Source organism: Mastigoproctus giganteus, chromosome 1, assembly GCF_048544385.1.
Source record: "Mastigoproctus giganteus isolate SK-2022 chromosome 1, ASM4854438v1, whole genome shotgun sequence".
In the NCBI taxonomy this organism is placed as follows: Eukaryota; Metazoa; Arthropoda; class Arachnida; order Uropygi; family Thelyphonidae; genus Mastigoproctus; species Mastigoproctus giganteus.
Window position 1 is genome coordinate 174,545,190 of NC_143575.1, and position 20,693 is coordinate 174,565,882.

At 37.0% G+C, this 20,693-nt stretch overlaps 1 protein-coding gene across 1 annotated transcript in view; it reads right to left on the minus strand.

The window, feature by feature from the left end:
• cnk (connector enhancer of ksr) overlaps positions 1-20,693 on the minus strand; it is a 327,711-nt gene that overhangs the window by 195,653 nt on the left and 111,365 nt on the right. The window contains exon 8 of the mRNA XM_090389913.1: positions 7,822-7,926. Coding sequence (XP_090246039.1) covers positions 7,822-7,926 — 105 coding nt within the window. The remainder of the gene's footprint in view (positions 1-7,821; positions 7,927-20,693) is intronic.

Genomic DNA, 20,693 nt, shown 5'->3' on the forward strand with positions numbered 1-20,693 from the left:
GTCCCCCAAAGTCCAGTTCTTTCCCCCCACTTTTTTCCTCTTGTATATTAATGATCTTCTTCCATTGACTGGAAATCCTATCCATAGTTTTGCCAACAATAGCACATTGCATTCCACTTTCCATTTTGAGAAACCTTGCCCTGCTCAATCAGCTTAAACTTCTTGAATATCCACTACTAATTCCTTAAATGCCGATCTCCAGGTAATTTTCCAGTGGGGCAAAGACAACTTAGTTGATTTCAATCCTTCTAAAACTCAGTCTTGTCTTATATCGTGCAAAAAGATTCTTGTACTCCTATGCCCATCTTTGGTGACACTTTGATTTCTAGGCAAGAATGATATATCTCTTTTGGGGATTACCCTGACTTCTAATCTCTCTTGGCACAAGCACATTACAAATATTGCTTCCTCTGCATCTAAAAAAACTTGGTTTACTCTTTATCTCTCGGCGTTACTTTTCTTCCAAACAGCTGTTCACTCTGTACAAATCGAAAATCTGCCCTACCATGGAATATTGTTCCCACATCTGGGAAGGTGCCCCTAAAATCTCTCTCAGGCTTCCATATTCCATTCAGAAGAGGGCAGTTAGGTTAATTAATGACTCCTCTCTAACAGAGTCTCTCCACTTGCTGTCTCATAGACATATTGTTTCTGCTGCATTCCTTTTCTACAGATACTTCCATTGTCACTGTTCTTCATAATTGGCTTCTATAATTCCCGCTCTCTTTTTCAAAACAGTCCGAACATGTGCCGCCACCAGCCAACATCCATTTACTGTCCAACTTCAAACTCACAGAACCAACTTTTCATCTTCCTTGTTTATTCATTCAACTGCCGTTTTCTGGAACAACCTTCCTTCATACATATTTCCTGAAAATTACAGTCTATAGAAGTTCAAGTCTAATGTCAACAAATATCTTCTTTCGTCTTCTCATTCTCCAACCCAAGCACCGTTACTAAGTACTATAGGTTCTAATACCTCTCGTGTTTGGGGTTTTCATAAAAAAAAAAAAAAAAAAAAAAAAGGAATGCTCAGGTGAAATTAATTGTTAAAGGCATGGACAGAATGCAACAAGCAACAAGATAGGGTTGTACAAACCTATCGCTCTGCTCCCTGTTATAGGCAAAGTGTATGAACGGCTGTTGATCAAAGGCTTAATGATTATATGTGATGCAGAAAATATTTCCTCTAGAAAATCAATTTGGTTTCAGAAAAGGACTATCCACAATTGATACACATGGTGGAGCAAAGTGATACTAGGTACGTCCTTGCTATATTTGTGGATTTGAGGGGAGCATTCCACAAACTGGCTAGGGTGGAAGAATATCTTGAGTAGAATAAGAATTTCTAATTGTTCACAGAATTTATATTCTGTATTTAAGAGTTATTTTTGTTCTAGAGAAATAGTTGTTAAGAAAAGCTATACTCAAATTATTAAGAAGGTTTCGTGTGGATGTCTGCAAGGCTCAGTGATTGGCCACTTTTCATGGAACATCGTATTAGATGAATTTTTAAAGAAACGGATTTCCAGTATAACTTTTATAGCGTATGCTGATGATTTAGCTGTATTAGTACAAGGAAACTCCTGTTCTTTGATTGAAAACAGAGCAGGAGAGGTTTTAGGTATGTCAGAAAATTGGTGCCAAAATTATAAGTTGCAAATTTCCAAGGGAAAGACTCTTCAGATGCTTCTGAAGGGGCACCTTAACATAAATTGTGCCTCTACTGTTAGGCTTTATGGGGATGCAGTTTGGTATGTTTTATATGTTGAGGAACATCTTTTTTTACTGAGCACATCAAGTTTTTCAAAACCAAAATTAGAACATTATATGCCAAGCTTCAGAGGATCGTAAGGACTCATTGGGGAATCAAAGGACGATCTTTAAATTTATTATATGATGTTTCTTCCTCCCAATCATGACCTATGCCTCTGGAACTCGGGTTCACAGAATTCATAATGTTATTATACAGAAATATTTGATTCAAGCTCAGAGATTCGCTCTTCTCTCGGGTTGACACGTGCATGCCAGATGGTCGCCTCTGAAGCTTTACAGATTACTTCTGGAAGGTTTCCTGTTTGGTACAGGGGTTTTATTGGCTGGATTATTATATTATACAAAACATAATATTAGAAGGACTATTCTGGGCATAACATCTTGCCCAGAGGAAAATAGCAACTATTCTAAAGTTGATTTGAAATCTGAAAAGAAGAGAATTGTCTTGCAAATAATGGACATGTGGCAAGATGATTGGGAAAATGCAGAAAAAGGCCGTCAGACCTCTATGTTTTTCCCCAATAATAAAATTATCAATCAAAAGCTAAAACCATGGCTTCAATTTGGTTTTCACGCCACAAGCCTCATTACTGGACATGAGCCAACCGGGCTAGCCTGGTGGGTAAAGTGCCTGCCCAGCAACCCGAAGGTCGTGGGTTCGAATCCCGCCTCGGGCTTGGATCAAAGTACTGCAAAAACCTTGGGAGGTACATTATGGCCACAGAAGCCGATGCGCCAACAACTACCAAAAAAAAAAAAAAAAAACTGGACATGGATTGGCATATAATTTTCATCGTTAAGTTTACGTGAGCAGGGATCATGTGTCTGTGGTGAACCAGAAACATCTGAACATATAATGCTGGATTGTCATTGTTATTTGGATGTCAGACTTAAATTGAAAAGATCAGTTGGTATTTTAGAGAAAGAGCAAATCTGGGTTCTGCTCACAGATCGTTGACTATTTGCATATTTTAATGATTTTGTGGTGAAGTATTTAGAAGATGGAAAACACTAATGCGAGATAGTGAGAGGCTCTAAAAGTGAAGTGGGAAATTATCGACCTGTCAGTCTGACTTCAGTGGTAGGGAAAATCATAGAGGCAAAGATCAAGAGTGGAATTCAGGATCATTTGGATCGAATTGAAATTCTCAAGGATACTCAGCATGGTTTTGTAAAGGGAAAGTCATGTTTAACAAATCTGGTTCGCTATTTTGAAAGGGTCATTCACAATCTGGATTTAGGGAATAATTTCGAAATTGTTTATTTAGATTTCAGCAAAGCTTTCGACTGTCCCACATGAGCGGTTGCTTTATAAGCTGGAACAGGTTGGAATCACTGGGAAAATCCTTAGATGGATAGCAGGATGGCTTCAGGGCAGGTGGCAGAGGGTTGTGATAAATGGCTATTCCTCAGATTGGGTTGATGTAAGAAGTGGGGTTCCCAAGGATCAGTATTAGGACCACTGTTGTTTTTAATTTTCATAAACGGCATCGATGAAGGGATAGAGGGCATGATGTCTAAATTTGCAGACGATGTTAAAATTGGTAGAATAGTTAACGATCACTGCCAAGCTGAGCTTCTTCAGAGAGACCTATATAGACTTCAGGAATGGTCAGAAAAATGGCAGCTATGCTTTAATCCAACAAAGTGTAAAGTATTACACCTGAGAAACAGTAATCCCAAAATAACTTATTCCCTTGGTGGAGTCCAACTAAACCCAGTACTGGAGGAAAGGGACTTGGGTGTTACGATACGTTCAGACATAATATTCTCTGAGCATTGTAAACAGGTTGCAAGGAAGGCCCATGGTATCCTATCGAATTTTTGCAAGTAGAGATAGGGATGTGATAATCCCATTATATAAGGCTTTTGTTAGACCACACTTAGAATACTGTGTTCAAGTATGGAGATCGCACCTAGAGAAAGACAACAAGCTTCTTGAAAGGGTGCAAAGACGGGTAACTCGCCTGGTGAGATCGGCAAAAGGGCATCCTTATGAAGACAGACTTCGAATATGTGAGTTGCAGAGTTTGGAAACTAGACATCTTAGAGGAGATTTGATTGAGGTGTTTAAGGCTGTGAGAGGTATCAGTAAAATGAATGAGGACGAAATTTTCAAGTTATAAATGATGCTAGAACTAGGGGACATAAATTCAAGTTGCGGGGGAAATGTTTAGATTGGACTGCAGGAAGTTTTATTTTAGCCAGCGAGTTATAAATTACTGGAATAAGTTGCCTACACGGGTGGTAGAGACTGACAGTTTTGGGAAATTCAAAGGTCATCTGGATAGTACCTTCAGGTCAGGGAAGTGCATAGGATGATGGGTTTAATTTCCTTTTCTTTTATTATTATTATTTATCATTTTTTATTTATTTTTTTTGGCTGGTGCAGCATAAGCCATAGGCTTTCTTGCACCATGCGGCCATTACTAATACTAATAGCAGTGGCCTGCCTCCTTATAGAAGGGACGGGGATCCATCTGATTAAGATTTACAGACAGGTAGTGTAAGGTCGATTTTTCTCACTTGGGGCCCAGTGGTCAAATTGAAAGTTCAAAAACAAAAATAAGAAAGGAAATTATGTATTGAGCTCTTTTCATTTTCTATACCAATCCACTGTAAACAACTCCAATTCAGTTAATAGCATAACATTGTAGCTACGGATAAGGTGCAGCCTTAAAAAAAAAAAAAAAAAAAAACATGACAGTGAACTATGCCAAAGGGCCTCTGCCTTCCACTTGCATACAATGTCAAAATAGAGCTCTTCAGAATATTATAAGCTCCAAAGCCCATTATTCATGTCCTATTCCCACGATTTGGGAATAGGCCATGCCTCACTGCAATGCTAGCTATAACACTTGCATTACGAACATCTGCTTAAAATGTACTTATGAGGGGATATCGCCTACATTTCCTTAATCAGATCCTGCACAATAAAGATTTGTTCATCCTTATAGGTAGGACAAGAACCAGGAGGCTCAAATATAAAATTTCAGGGAACAACAGAACCAGTAAATCTAACCAGGTTCATAGTATTGTTACAGTTTGAGAATGGGAATAATATGAATATTCACACTTTTCACCTCCAAGCTGATTCAAAAAAAAAAAAAAAAATCAGTTTCCTTGCACAATTTGGCCTTATTAATACTAAAGCAACCATTCTGATGATATGGAATTACAATGTTAGGTCCCAAAGAACATGAGAGCACCTAAGGACTTCAGCCAACCAACAGCCACCACTTGTTTTGTGTAAATGCCTTTCTAAAAGATATTTGGAAAGGCAGTATAGATTTCCAGCCAATTCATTTCCACCCCCCCCCCCCTTTCCATTTTCTTATTCACATACCTGTAAAACTCCTTTGTCCCAGTTCTTGGCTTTTTTAGCTAGTGAATTCTCATACTCAACTTTTGCCAGCCTAACCTTTTTTCTGTGGTACTAAAAAAAAAAAGTAAACTGCAGCCATTATCAACCCACTACAGGATGGAAGTCTCCTCAACAATTCATGTTGAGGGAAATGGACTAATCTACTACAATGCTGGTCCATTGCGGGTTGGCAGATCAACTGTATTTAGCAGTCAGGGGCTTGAACCTCAGTCTACTCAAAGAGCGTGTGCTACTGCACTCCCACTCCTAACCACTCGGCTAGGGAGGACTCCCTCTGTGGTATTATTACACATCAATTTGCCAATGATACATACAGGCTGGCCTCGATTAACGCGATTAATTCGTCCCACGAGCGCATCGCGCAAAACAGAAACGTGTTAATCGAATATAATAATCAATAGGAAAAATTATAATTGGTCCTTGACCTTCTGGAAGGTCCATAAAGAATTTTAAAAATACCTTTTAAATAACTTTTTAACTGTATACAATGTAAAAGATAATGAAAATAATTATGGAATTAAATGTTTATTGCATAAAACAGCGGTTGCGGAATATTTTAAATTTTTGAGGGAAACACAGCGATACTCCACATCTGTCGGACACCGCGCGAACTACTAGCTCAAGGTAGTTCACGGTTTCAGCATTTCTTATTAAGTTGTTTGGACATAACTACTAAACGGAACTGTTAGGTATTTCTTTTGGTCTGGGTGCGCCTTGAAAAAATTACTGAGACACTAAGGGCGCCGTGAATCGAGAAAGTTTGGGAACCTCTGACATAAAGTACACAATGAAGAAATGACTGTTGCGGAAATATTTGAACAGTGTTGACTTTCTCTTTTCATCAACTAATTACCGATAGCCGACAACAATCTTCTCTGGACCCTAGCGAAATAAATATCGCACAGAACCTGAAACCTTTTGTTTGAGCTTCTCTGCGATAGTAAAGATTTCATCTAATTCTTTTACCGTTATCTCCTTCGCGGTAACATTTTCATCTGGCTCATTTAAAAATTTGAATTTTTAAATGTAAGTCTGCATTGACTTTATCAGCAGGAGACAAACGAGTAACACGTCTTCTTCCGATGGTTGATGGAACACACCGAGACGGGCAGCAGGCAAATGTTTGTTTATTGACTGTACGACTCGCAGTAAGCTTAACGTGCGATTCAAATCTTTTTCAACTATCGCATAAAAAAAAAAAAAAACGATCGCGTTAACTGGAAATTTGCATCGTGTAAAGTGAAAAGTGGTATAATTTTTCAAATAGTGAAAATCGCGTTAATCGAACTAGCGTTATGCGAGGCCTGGCTGTACTTCATTACTTTCTACCACACTGCCTTTTCCATGCCATCTCCCCCCCCCCTTTAATCAAGCAGACCGGCAAAGAATTCATTCATCTCGACATCTTCCTTTTGCTATATTTTCTTAATGGTATATAAGCATTCATAGTTTCTGTGATCATTTTCAAAATATTCTAATGTATTTAATTATGCATTGTATTATACAATGTATTATTTAATGTATTGCATAATGTTAAGATAATGAAACATATTCCAATGTATTCACCCTTCCTACGTTAACTGACTAGTTGAGAGAGGCACATGTATCATCTTAAGCTTGACAGTCATCCTTTTCTGAAGCTAAAACCATGCCTTTAACTTTTACAACTGTAGCCTCTTCAACATCCTCTAACTAAGAACTGTTGGACAGACAACTTGGATAGTGCCAGAACTACCCAAGTTGTCTGTCCAACTGTCTAATAAAGTTTTGAGACTTTAGGACCTCCACATATTTTTTTACTCTATGCCAACTAAGGACTGTGACTGGCTCCTGTTAATGGTTCCTGAACTATGAGTACTATTGTGTCATCTAGTTTGTGGGTGATGATCAAGCCTAGAATATTCTTACCTCTAGTATTTTCTTTAACATGTTGATGTATCCTCGATAGCAAGTTTTCCTTCCACTTGCTCCAAACAGGAATGTCTTTACACTACACTACATATGTAGTGTAAAGACATCGTACAATTAAAACGAATACTTTACACTATATACGTAGTTCAAATTTATGGGTAAACTATGGTGTGTATCTACAACGATATTATATAGTTAATTACCTAAACTCATAAGAAATTATGTCTTGTGCATTTCATCTTCTAATACATTATTATTACCTACACCATTTGGCATCTCTCATATTGTGTAAATAACTTCGCAACTGTGATGGCATGTTGCATTACCAGGGTACTTGCCCACCCACTGATGATGAAGCCCACTAGCTTCGAAACGATCGTCTGGGTGGTGGTATCCACTGAAAATAAATAACAGTAGTCTTCTCTACAAAAGAAGGGTTATTTATTTGAAGTAGTGCAATACCAGCTATCTCGTTGTGAAGGCACCCATAATATGAGATACAATTAAAACAATGCCTTTACACTACATACATAGTTCGAATTTATGGGCAAATTATGGTGTATCAACGACATTATATAGTTAATTACCTAAACCCATAAGAAATTATGCCTTGTGCATTTCATCTCCTAAAACACCTTTACAATACACAAGCTTTTATGTATATGCACACACAGGAATTTGTATAAAAACATGTTGGAATCCAACAGTACATTAACTAGATTTCATCTTCAACCCATATAATTACATACCTGACCCAATATGTTTGTGTGCCGTGGTCTTTTCTTCAGTGTAAGATGTATCTCTGTGGAGTGCTCTCGCATAGCATAAACAAGCTTTTTTAACTGCCATCCAACCTAGAAACACAAATACAAGGGAAAAAAATATTACCACATAATATAACCCAACAATAATTTCTAACATATTTGTCACTTTATCTGAAACACACTTATATAATAAGTTCAAATTTCATGTAATTATTAAATTTATTAATAAAGCTATGTACAGGCAACCCCATATAACACTGCACTTCTACAACACAGTTTCGCTCTAGCATGATTGATAAGTTGCGGCAATTTATCAATCATGCACAACACGGTACTTACATAACACACTGTAACACGGTTAGACAATTTCGGTAAACCTCACATAACAGGGTATTTTTGAGCTATTGTGCAGGGGAAACCCTGCTATTACGTTGGATGTAATTTTTCAACATTTCCCCTCTTTTTGAATCCCCGCTGTTGACTCGCTAGTTAAAAAAAAAAAAATTGAGAAATTCCTATATTTTATTTTGTAGGGAAATTCTCGTGTTACGTTCTGTGCTATTGAACTTGTGGAAAAATCTAGATTTTAAAGTTTTATTACTATTGGATAGCACACCAGGCCATCCAAAAGACTTAAGTCATCCAAATGTTGAAGTTATGTTCCTACTGCCACAGCTGTACTCGGTTAATACAACTTCTTTCATTCAGCCATTAGATAAAGTCTTATATCCACCTTTAAAACTCATTACATCAGAAAATCGTTACAATGGATTTTGCAAAAAAAAAAAAAAAATGGATTCCGAATCTATTGAAGTAAGGGAGGCATGGAAACACTTCTCAATTGTGGACTGCATCAGAATCATAGCTTTATTGCTGAAAGAAATAAAACCGTCAACATTAGATGCGTGGGGAAAAATGTATGGTCAGAGTCAGTTCATTCAGGAAATATGATCGAATGGGCAGAAAACAGAATCGGTGTGATAGTAGAACTTGCTATGTCGGTAGGAGGGGAAGGTTTTGATGATATGACTACTGAAGCCCTCATGGTAGCACAGTTGATAGAATCACCCTCCTCCCGACACCGGCTGGAAAAGACCTGAGTTCGAATCCCATCGACAAAGGGAGGAATTTTTATGGGTCTTTTTCACCATGTGGCTGAGTTAGTCGGGCTCCTAAAAAAATTTTTAAAAATATGATTACTGAAGACATTCAAGAATTACTGGTAGAAGAAGAGGCCGGCATAGCAGATTTGGTGCAAATGGCATTGGAGGTAAAATCAAATCAATTCAGATGATGAGAGCACAGATGAAAATTCTAACTTCCAAATTTTACACTAAAAGCATAAGGGTAAGCATAAAGTTAGCCGAGCAATTAGAAACTTATTTTTTTGAATGCAGATTCTTGATTGAAAGGAGCCCAAAGTTCAAAAGGGAGCTTCAAAAATGCTTAGTTCTATACAATGAAATTCACAAAGATTTATGAAGCAAAAGAAAATAAACCCAGATTACTGGTTTTTTAAAGAGAGTAGAAGATACACGAAATCTAGAATGGTGTAGTTTTGTTAACGAAAAAAAGTGTATTTTTGTTAGCTTTTGGAATGTAACCCCCCTTTTTGTACTTTTTCTTAGTCCCGTACAGCCCGGTTTCGCACAATACGACATTTTATCGGAACCTAATAATCGTGTTATACGAGGGTTACCCGTATTTTTAAAGTAAATTATCATGTTTATAACATTTTGTTATAGACACGATAGTTATCACAATGAGTAATTTCACATATTCCTAAATTTATAACATGGCTGCATCCGTATATTTCACTGATTTTTTTTTTTTTTTTTTTCTTTTAGCTAGTTGTTAACAGGAACAAGCTACCTCCATGGGTGGTTGAGGCTGACAGCTTGAGAAAGTCAAGTCAGCTAGGTAGTTAGCTATGTGAGGATGAAAACATGAAGGTTATTTTCTTTTATTTTTATTATTAATTTTTACATAATTTTTATTTTATTTTGTTTTTTTTTAAACAGTATAGCAAAAACTAGTGACTTCTTTGCACTATATGGCTAATACCGTAGCTAACTCTCTTATGATGGAATTTGAGAATATTATCGACCAAATTCTTGATCAACATCTGGGAATAGACCATTTAATTGTTTTAGGGGACTTTAATATGCCACATGCCTACAATGGATGTAATGCCAATCCAACTAATGTTTGGACACTTAAAGGTAGATTTCAAAAAAATTTCATCTCTTTAAATCTGAATCAGATCTGTGAATTTCCAACTAGAAATGAAATAAACTACTTGGATTTAGTCTTCACCAACTTTCCCTTTGGTGGTCTTTAAGCCAACTAATCTTTTCAAATCAGATCAGATTCCCATGGCCTTTTTCCATCAAGAAGAGATCAGTTAAAGATACGGATTTAGAATGAAAACAGAAGCTCAATTTCAATAAAATGGCCTGATATGAATTATGCATTTAAACCTGTAATTGGGAATTACTATTAAAAATCAATGATCCTCAAGAAGCACTGGACTGCTTTTACCAAATCATTAACAAAATTACAAACTTTGTTCCATGCTATAGTGCTCCTGATCCAAATTACCCACACTGGTTCTCTAAGGAACTAAAATCCCTACTGGCAAAAAAACGAAAAATGCATAGTAGGTTTAAGATAAATAAGGAAAAATGCCTTTACAATAAATATTCTCCCTTAAGAAGACAGGTTAAGATGACATTAAAACAGGCCTACAACAAATACCTGGGCTTTTTCAAAAGAAGAGTATTTGAGGCAAAAGATATGAAGCCTATATTCAGCTATTTCAAGGCAAAAAAATCAAAATGCAGCTGTAAACATGCTAGATATTCCCAATGATTCATCATCTGTGTCTGAGACAGACTACCTTACTAGCAGATTTGAAGAAATTTACAAAACAGATACAGCAGATGATGGGATGGAAGGTAACAAAAAATTTCCTCTCAACTACATTGATACACTAACAGTATTTGAAATCAACCAAGCAGAACTGTTGAGCACAATCCACAGTATGAAAAAGGACCTCACACGAGGCCCGGAAGGTATTCCTACTGTTTTATGGAAAAACTGTGGAACCACACTAGTAAAGCCATTTCTTCACTTAATAAAATTGTTCTTTGAGAGTGGAATCTATCCAGCTCAACTGAAAAAGGCCTTTGTTACCCCTCTTTACAAAAAAGGAGACCCATCCTCACCTAACAACTACAGACCAGTTTGTCAATTAAATACACTCTCAAAGATAATTGAATCCATTGTAATGAAGCAGCTATTTAACTTTATGAAACTTAATTTGCCAGATTACTCTCATGGATTTATCAAGGGTCGTTTGTTCCACCTGCACAGATATGGTTTTGCTTGTCTCAAATATATCCCAGGCACTTGACAAAGGAAAACAAGTCGACTCAATCTTCCTTGATTTAAGAAGGCCCTTGACAAGGTAGTCCATCAGAGACTAATCAATAAACTGCATTGCTATGGTGTCAGAGGACAGGCACTAAACTGGAATGCAACTACTTGGAAGGTAAAGAAATGTCCGTGACATTTAAAAGTAAAATCTCATATCCTCTCAAGCCTGAAATTGGAGTCCCACAGGTTCATCCTTAGGCTCGCTATTATTTCTTATCTACATCAACGACCTGCCAAGCACCCTTGGAGACTACTAAATCAAAATTAACATATTTACAGACAACATAAACTTAAAGCAATTTGCAGTACCAATGACTGCATCATCCTAAACGAAGCTCTTCAACGAGTTATTCAGTGGCTGAAGGAGAACAAAATGGTAGTCAATGAAAATAAGTGTGAGTTAATAAGTTTTGCTAATACACACAAGAAAAACAAACTTAATTTTTCTTATTGTATCAACAAGGCAATCAAAAAAGTTAGTACAGCCAAAATTTAGGTATCTTTATTAAAGAATCATTTTCCCTTGATGTCCATGTCTCAAACATTGTAAAGGCAGCTAGCAAAAAACTAGGTTTCCTGAAAAGAATTAACTGAGACTTCAATCAATTGACACTTTTCATCTTTCTCTACAAAATCTATGTTAGGCCAGCCTTAGAATTTGCCTCACAGGTCTGGTCCCCACATGCAGCTTACCAAAAATTAGAAATTGAAAATATTCAAAAGAGAGCAATAACAGCACGTTTGTTTTAAAAGTGGCCTTGAATACAATGAGAAATTCTACCAAGAGTGGGGTGTATTCTTTGGATTTCAAACACTGGAAGAAAGAAGAGATAAAGCCAACTTACTCCTCCTTAACCAGCTGTTAAATGGTACCTTGAATTGTCCTCATCTCATCTCACAAATAAATTTAAATGCACCAACAAGAGCTTTAAGAAACCATCCTATGCAAGAACAAATTATGGATACTACAACTTCTATAACAGGACTGCAAGATCAATCAACAAAGCAAATCTGGAGATATCTGACGCCCTTGGACACTTCAAGAGGCAACTGAAATTGCTAACCTTATCTGTTACCCAAATTGACTCTTCTTGTAAGTTCTAAGACTTTGATTGTGTAATGTTAGTGAAGAAATACCAGTGCTCTACCTTACTCCTACCTGTTCACTTAAATAGGATGGATCCTATTTTTATTTATTTAGTTTTATTTTTATCTGCAGATTTCAATTTACTATTATTTTTATGTACATTTACTTTCTCTTTACTTTGGAAATGTATACTCCAAGCTTCTGCTTTGAAGCTTGTAATAATGCTTTGTAGCTGCACCCTCAGGCACGTCTGATTGTCATTTTGTAGCTTTAACAATAATAATAATAATAATACCAATTAATGCAAACAAAACACCACACCACATGACATAAAACACCAATAAAGCTATGTATTTTAAATAAATGTTCATGTTTATAACAGTGGCAGTTTTTTCAGTTGTTGTTATTTGGTTTTTAGGAGCATTAGCAACTAAGGCCATATTGCTCTGGGGATATGCGGTGGTAAATTCCCTGACCTTTCCGCATCCTCCGTATTTGGTGGCCACAGCCTCGAACCCCGGTCTAATCAAGAAGCGTGTGCTACACACTGCTGCTCCTGCCCACATGGCTGCAGAGGCACCAGTTTTTTCAGGTGCATTAGCATATATATACATGCATAAATGCACCTATTGTCTTCTTCATGTCTGTTCATCCATATTTGACAACTTGTGAGTTGACAAATTTATGATATTTTATATTTAAGTCTTTTAAAAAGATTTGTCCAGCCATTCCAAATTTCATTAAATTCAGAACAGTAAAAATTTGGCAAATATTAATTATTTTTTTCCTCAGTGTAATAACTCAACTCTCAAGGATGAATTTTCATGAAATTTTATATTTAGGCACTAGAAATTTGGCAACTATTATTTCTTCATCTGTCCATCTATATCGAATAACTCGACTCTCAGAAAATAGATTTTAATGAAATTTAACATTTTGCTTTTTTATGACAACTTGCTGAGTCCTCTCAAATTTCTTTAAAACTGTACCTAAAACATTAATTAATTTAAAACATTATTTTTTTTTATACATATCACATAGGCTATTCATATACTACATATCTGAAGCACTGGATATTATATTTGTTGCATTTATTTATTTAATTTGTTTTTTTTAACAGTATAGCAAAAACTGGTGATGTGCAAAATGAAAATCTTCTTGGTTCGTGCAAATTTTTATTATTTTTTTTTTTTGTTTGTATTATTGTTTTTTTTTGTCGTAAATCATGAATTATTACTATTTACTAATGCACCTGAAATGTAACACACTGCATACATCTTTACTTTGAAAAACTAAATCTATTTTGTTAACTGTTCTAGATTTAACAATACAAAAAATGCACCTTGTGCCTTTTTTTGTGTATTAGTATTAGAAATGGTGCAATGAAACAAGCTTATATAGCATCAGTCAAAAAAAAAAAAAAAAAAATCTAATCCTTCCTTAAATTTATTCAAACTACCCACATCTATCCTGCAATCATTCTATTTCAATATAAATTTATGTCCTCTTACATGTGTCATCTGAGAAAGAATAAGGATAGTATTAGCATTTAGCTTCCCCAATCCATTGAAAGCTTTCAGTACTTCAACTGGGCCTCCTCGTGGATGACATCTCCAGATGCTGAAATTTAAAGAACTCAAGTTTTTCTTGATAAGGGCACTCTTTGGTGCCCCCAGCTAACCTTGTTATGCTTCTTTGCACTTTCCAACAGATTCACACCCTTCCAAAAATGAGGCTTCCTGACTTGTATGCAAAACTATTTTTGTTTTCCATACAAGCCTTATACAACAGGATAATCACCACCTGGTCAGCATTGCAAGCCTCTCCATGCTTTATGGTACTTTTAATATTGGCCCTTTTCCTAAAACAGTCGAACCAAACTTTGCCGGCTCTAAAATTCACATATCGCATATCACTAGTAGAAGGTGTTTTAGACTTTAAATCATCAAAAATCTGCTTCATACATTTGCAAATCCTATTGTCCAGGAACTGTATCACCCTTCATTTGTTTTTCTTTCATCCACAGCAACAAAAGCTTTTCCATTTCTACAATCAGTTCTCTGCCTTTTTATACTGTGTTAGATTCATTACTTACTTTAATTTTTTAAAGTTATCATTCTGTTTCATTATGGTATAAATGGTTGCCTAGGAAAAACCATATTCACGCACCAATGAACTAATTTTAGCACCATCATGTTTTTTCACTATTTCTTGTTTAATTTTAATTGAAACTTTGCTCTTACTGTGCTCTTTAGGGGCCATATTATCAGTTTACACATGTTGTATGTACACAAATTCAATACAGTAAATTTATGGCAAATAAGCACAATACAAAAAATCAACTAAAGGATGCAAAAACAAAACACACGGCCAACACATACAAATGCTGCTAGTGGCTGAAAGGAAGGACCACGTGGTCCAGTCGGAGACAACTGTAAGCTCATCGTAAAGGGAAATTAGTACCAATTAACACAATCACTAGTTAGTAGAATCAGCCACATTATAGAATCAAATTTCAAAAAACCAATTTAAATCATTAAATGCACTATACTTTCATCATTATCATATGTTCGGTTATAAGAATCAATTTTGAATGCCTTTGTGATATTTTTCTAAACACTGGGTTGTTGTTGTTATTTTGGTTTTTAGGAGCATTAGCAACTAAGGCCATACATTAAGAGTAGGAGACCGGCGGAATTACTTGACAAGTACAGGTCACTGATGAAAAAAAGCCGTGAATTAGGGTTGAAATTGAAAGTGTCTGCAATTCTGCCCAGACACGATAGGAGGGAGTATATGATGAGAGCCCTGTCAATCAATTCGGCCCTGGAAAGATTGTGCAGGGCTCAAGGGGTAGAATTTTTTTCAGCCTGGTCTGTACTTGTTAACAGGAGAGACTGCTTCTACAGGGATGGGATACACTTAAATAGAAAGGGTGCAAGAATGTTTGCTGATGCTATCGAGGCAATGTTAGGTGGGTCGGAAAACTGCTAGATTGGGGGGATACAAGGACTAATAGATTAACAGTAGCCACTGGCAGAGGTGAAAGTGATTCTTGCACTGCTTCTATTGGAATGAGCCGCAGCCTGGAAAATAAGATGCAGGATAATTCAGAGACTGCTGGGAATCATTGGGGTACAAGTAAACACATGGGTTGTGTTAGGGTAGCTAAGAAAAAGAACAGGTGCATGTATACTTGTGTGTACACCAATGCTAGGAGTTTAGTAAATAAATTTGATGAATTTGAGGTATTGCTCAAAACATCAAAGGCAGATATTGTGGGGATTTCAGAGACGTGGTGTCACACAGATATAAGAAATGCAGAACTGGAATTTGGGGAGTACAATGTGTACAGAAAGGATAGACAGGATAGGAAGGGAGGAGGGGTTATGCTATTAATTAAGAAACACATAAAATCCAAGGAAGTGAAGCCAGTCGACATCGCTGGACAGTGCAGTGTCGAGTCAGTTTGGTGTGACATAAGCATTGGGAGATCAAAATTGAGAGTAGGAGTGTGCTATAGGCCTAATGACTCTGATGAGTATAATAAGAAACTGTTCGGAGAAATAGAGTGGGCCAGTAAATCAGAGAGTCTTATAATGGGGGATTTTAATTTCCCAGATATTGACTGGAATTTGGGGGCTGGTCACTCACACAGTAGCAAGGCTTTTGTGGATTTATTGGATGATTGTTTTCTACATCAGCATGTTCGGGAGGCAACTAGAGGGAGTAATACTCTTGATTTGATTATCAGTAGTGATTCTTCATGCATTCAGAATCTGCAGATAAATGAACCACTTGGTGGCAGTGATCACAGTGTGCTGAAGTGGGAGTTACTCAAAGAGGTAACTACCATTAGGGGTAAAGGGAAGGGGTATTGCTTTCGTAAAGGCGACTACAATGGACTGAGACAGTATTTAAATTCTATACAGTGGGATCAACTGATGATATTGCCAACAGCAAATTCAAAATGGGAAGCATTCAAAGAACTTATCGTGGAAGCTACTAGGCTTTACATACCAACTAAGAAATATTGTTCAAGGTTTAGGCCTAAATGGTTGTCAGATGAACTAATGAGGCATATGGCAGAGAAGAAAAATGCATGGGATACATACAAATTAACACGTGACACGGATGCCTATGATAGATACAAGTTGATCTGTAACCAAGTTACAAAGGAGGTTAGGCAGGCGAAGGCAGATTACGAGAGATCCTTGGCAAGGGATGCGAAGAAAAACAGCAAAGAGTTCTTTACTTATGTAAACTCTAGAAGGAAGGGGATGAATCAGATTGGTCCACTTGAGATCGATGGGTCAACTGTTGATGACCCTGCTCGGGTAGCTAACAAACTAAATGAATATTTTGCATCGACATTCACACATGAGGAGTTATTCAGCGAGGGGAATGCCAGAGGTGTATTCAACTCTAGCAGTAAGCTAGAGAATCTTGTAATAACTGAGAGCAAAGTGGAGGAGGAATTGTTGAAGATAAACACAAGAAAGGCACCTGGGGTGGATGGGATCTATCCAGTTATATTAAAGGAGGCAGCAAAGGAGGTAAGCAAACCCTTAGCCATAATTATGAGAGCTTCCTTGGACTCAGGGGAGGTACCCATTGACTGGAGATGTGCAAATGTGACCCCAATTCACAAAGGGGGATCAAAGGCTGACACAAGTAATTATAGACCTGTGAGTTTAACTTCTGTTCCCGGAAAATTAATGGAGGCACTGGTGAAAGAAGCACTGCAGGTTCATCTAGACAAGACTTCAGTTATAGCTAGGACACAGCATGGTTTTGTTAAGGGGAAGTCTTGCCTGACCAATTTGATTGGATACTATGATGCAGTCACAAAAGAACTGGATGCAGGGAATAACTTTGATATTATATACTTGGATCTTAGAAAGGCTTTTGATACTGTTGCACATGGAAGACTGCTGCACAAATTGGAGCAGTGTGGCATTGGAGGCAAGTTGCTGCTATGGATAAAGGGGTGGTTGAGGGGGAGAAGACAGAGAGTGGTAATCAATGGACACTGCTCATCGTGGACTAATGTTATTAGTGGAGTCCCTCAGGGTTCAGTATTGGGGCCTTTATTGTTTTCTGTATTTATAAATGATATTGATGATGGTATATCAGGCTTAATGTCCAAGTTTGCAGACGATACAAAGGTTGGCAGGGTTGTCAAGGACACTACTGACACTATGCTGCTGCAACAGGATTTGGAAAGGTTGAGCAGATGGGCTTCGAGGTGGCAAATGAAGTTTAATATTGACAAATGTAAAGTACTACATATGGGAAACAGCAACCCCAGAGCAACGTATCAACTCTGTGGTACTACACTGACAGTGGTAGAGAATGAAAGGGACCTGGGGGTGGTGGTGCAGGCAGATATGAAGTTCTCTGAGCAGTGCAGACGAGCTGCAAGAGTAGCTCATGGTGTATTGTCAATGATATATAGAAATTTTTCTAGCAGGGATAAGGAGGTGATTATTCCCTTGTATAAGGCAATGGTCAGGCCACACCTAGAGTACTGTATACAGGCCTGGAGGCCTCATTTCAGGAAGGATGTAGAGCTGCTGGAACGAGTACAGAGAAGGGCAACTAGATTGGTGAATGGGACAAAGGGGTTCTCTTACGAAGAAAGGCTTAAGTTTTGCAAATTACAGTGTCTGGAAACTAGGCACCAGCGGGGTGATCTGATAGAGGTGTACAAAGCCTTGAATGGTTTGAGCATGCTCAATGCTGATGGGATTCTTCCTCTAGCTCAGAAAAATCACCTGAGAGGGCATAAATTCAAATTGAGGAAAGACAGATGTAGGATAGATGTGCGGAAATTTGCCTTTAGCCAGCGGGTGGTTGGTGGGTGGAACAGACTTCCATCCCTTGTCGTGGAAGTTGATAGCCTAAATAAGTTTAAGGCTCAGCTGGACAGGTATTTCGAACGAACAGAGGGGTGAAGTGGAAGTGGTTATTTTTATTTATTTATGTTACTTTTTTTTTTTTTTTTTTTTTTTTTTTTGGCTGATGCTGCATAAGCTTGCTTTCTTGCATCAAATGCCTCTACTAATGCTAATGCTAATGCTAATGCTAATATTGCTCCGAGGATATGCGGTGGCCATTCCCTAACCTTTCCGCATCCTCCGTATTTGGTGGTCACAGGCTCGAACCCCGGTCTAATCAAGAAGCGTGTGCTACGCACTGCTGCTCCTGCACACCTGGCTATGGAGGTGCCTAAAGCACTGGGGGTCACTACCTTAAAACAATAAAAACAATTTGCAGTTTCTGGTTTATCGGGATTTTCTGTTAGTGCAATATATTAAAAACAGGTAGTAAACTCTATCTTATTGCATTTACAATAATACCGATAAGATAGCTGGAATTCTGTGAGTTTTTACATTATTATGGTGAAATGTGTTTCCCCTTCCATGAAATGTTCATCATATAAAAAACAAATTTCAGACTCTTCTCTTCATTCCTATTTTTTAAGCTTTGTAAACTTATCTCCATATCTCACTTGTTCCTATTGTGTTGTTGCTATTTGTGCATGCCATCTTTCCCCTTCCATGAAATGTTCATCATATAAAAAACATAAATAAATTCCAGACTCTTCTCTTCATTCCTAGTTTTTAAGTTTTGTAAACTTATCTCCATATCTCACTTGTGCATATTATGTTGTTGCAATTTGCGCATGACATGTTCTTTGTTATTGAGTGCTGATCTTTTTTACCATTTTAAAAATTTTACAACCCACCCCCCAAAAAAAGAAGAAGCCAGTGAACAGAAATATCAATCAGATGCTATGTAAATATTACAGTACCCTAGTGTGACTTTTTTTAAAAAATATTCCTCACTGCATTTTAATTGAAATTAAGCTATGTACGCAAGCATAAATTTATTTTTATTTTGCTAACCTGTAGAAAATATTCTTCCGATTTTCATATCGGAAGAATATTTTGTTAATTGGTAAGGTAATAAAACTGTATATTTGCTTTATATCTTTACTTTTATAACCTGTCGATAATATTCTTTTTATTTTCGGTTATTAGAATCGCCGTTTAATGGAATTAAAATTCAATTCACAAACTTCATCACAATGACTGGCACTTACTACATATGGTACAGTGAACAGTATTTGATTATGGCAAGTCCACTCTCCATCGTAAAGTGATTTGATTGTACAGTGAACCAATCGTAAAGCAGGGGTCCACTGTGTGTGTGTGTGTGTGTGTGTGTGTGTGTGTGTGTGTGTGTGTGTGTGTGTGTGTGTGTGTGATAATATTAGTCTTCCATTTTCAAGTTTTATTTCAAAATTTATTTCAAATTTGGCATTTCACAGCATACAAAATTTTAAACTATGTATCTTTCTTCTTGATGTGCAGCAGATCTGGAGAGAATATCGGGTTTCAATTTATCATCTTTACATTAATAAATCTTTCAAAAACAACTCAAGTAAAGCTATAGATGTTTATTGAACTAGTGGAAGAAGAAAAACGAGTAACCTGAAGCTTTAAAAACATAGCATTGCTACTAGACCAGTATCAAGCTGCTACTCTGCAACAAAAAATTTCAAATAGTTGCAAAGACGGTGGCGGGTCACCTGACAGGTTCTTGCATGCAATTTTTGTATGAAAACTAAAAAAAAAAAAAAAAAAAAAAAAAAATCACTTTGGATAAGTAAAAATCTGACTATATTTAGAAAGGCAGAAAAAATTTCACTTTTAATCATTGATTAGAGGTCGGAAAATGTTATTTCTGAGGGTCACCTGTCAGGGATAAGTGGATCAGTGGCTGGCTGAGTAAAGGGTGAGATAGTATGATAATAAAAGGATATTCTTTAGAGCAGATTAGTGGGGCAAGCAGTGGTCATACAAGTTCACAATTGAGGGAGGAGGGGGTCCTCTTGTTTTCAGCCATCCTCAATGATTCTGAAGGCAAAGCTGTCAAAGTTTGTGGATGTTTCAAGGGTAGCCAGAATGGTTAAATAATTTAAACCAGGCTATTCTAGCAACTTCAGAATGACTTACATCAGTATGGTCTGACAGATGGCAAGTGAAGTTTAATTCTACTAAATGTAAGGCCCTGCACTTGAGAAAAAGAAATCCTGTGCGACTTACAGATTAAGGGGCAAAAATTTAAGTGGTTCAGGACAAGAAAGATTTATGAGTTATGATACAAGCATAGAATTTTCACTGCAATAAGCAGGTAACAAGAAAGACTCACAGTGTATTATCAAATGATGTATAGGACCTTTTCTAGAAACAGATGTTATTATCCCTCGATATTAAACAATGGCTAGACCATATTTGGAATATCGTTCTGAGATCTATTTGGA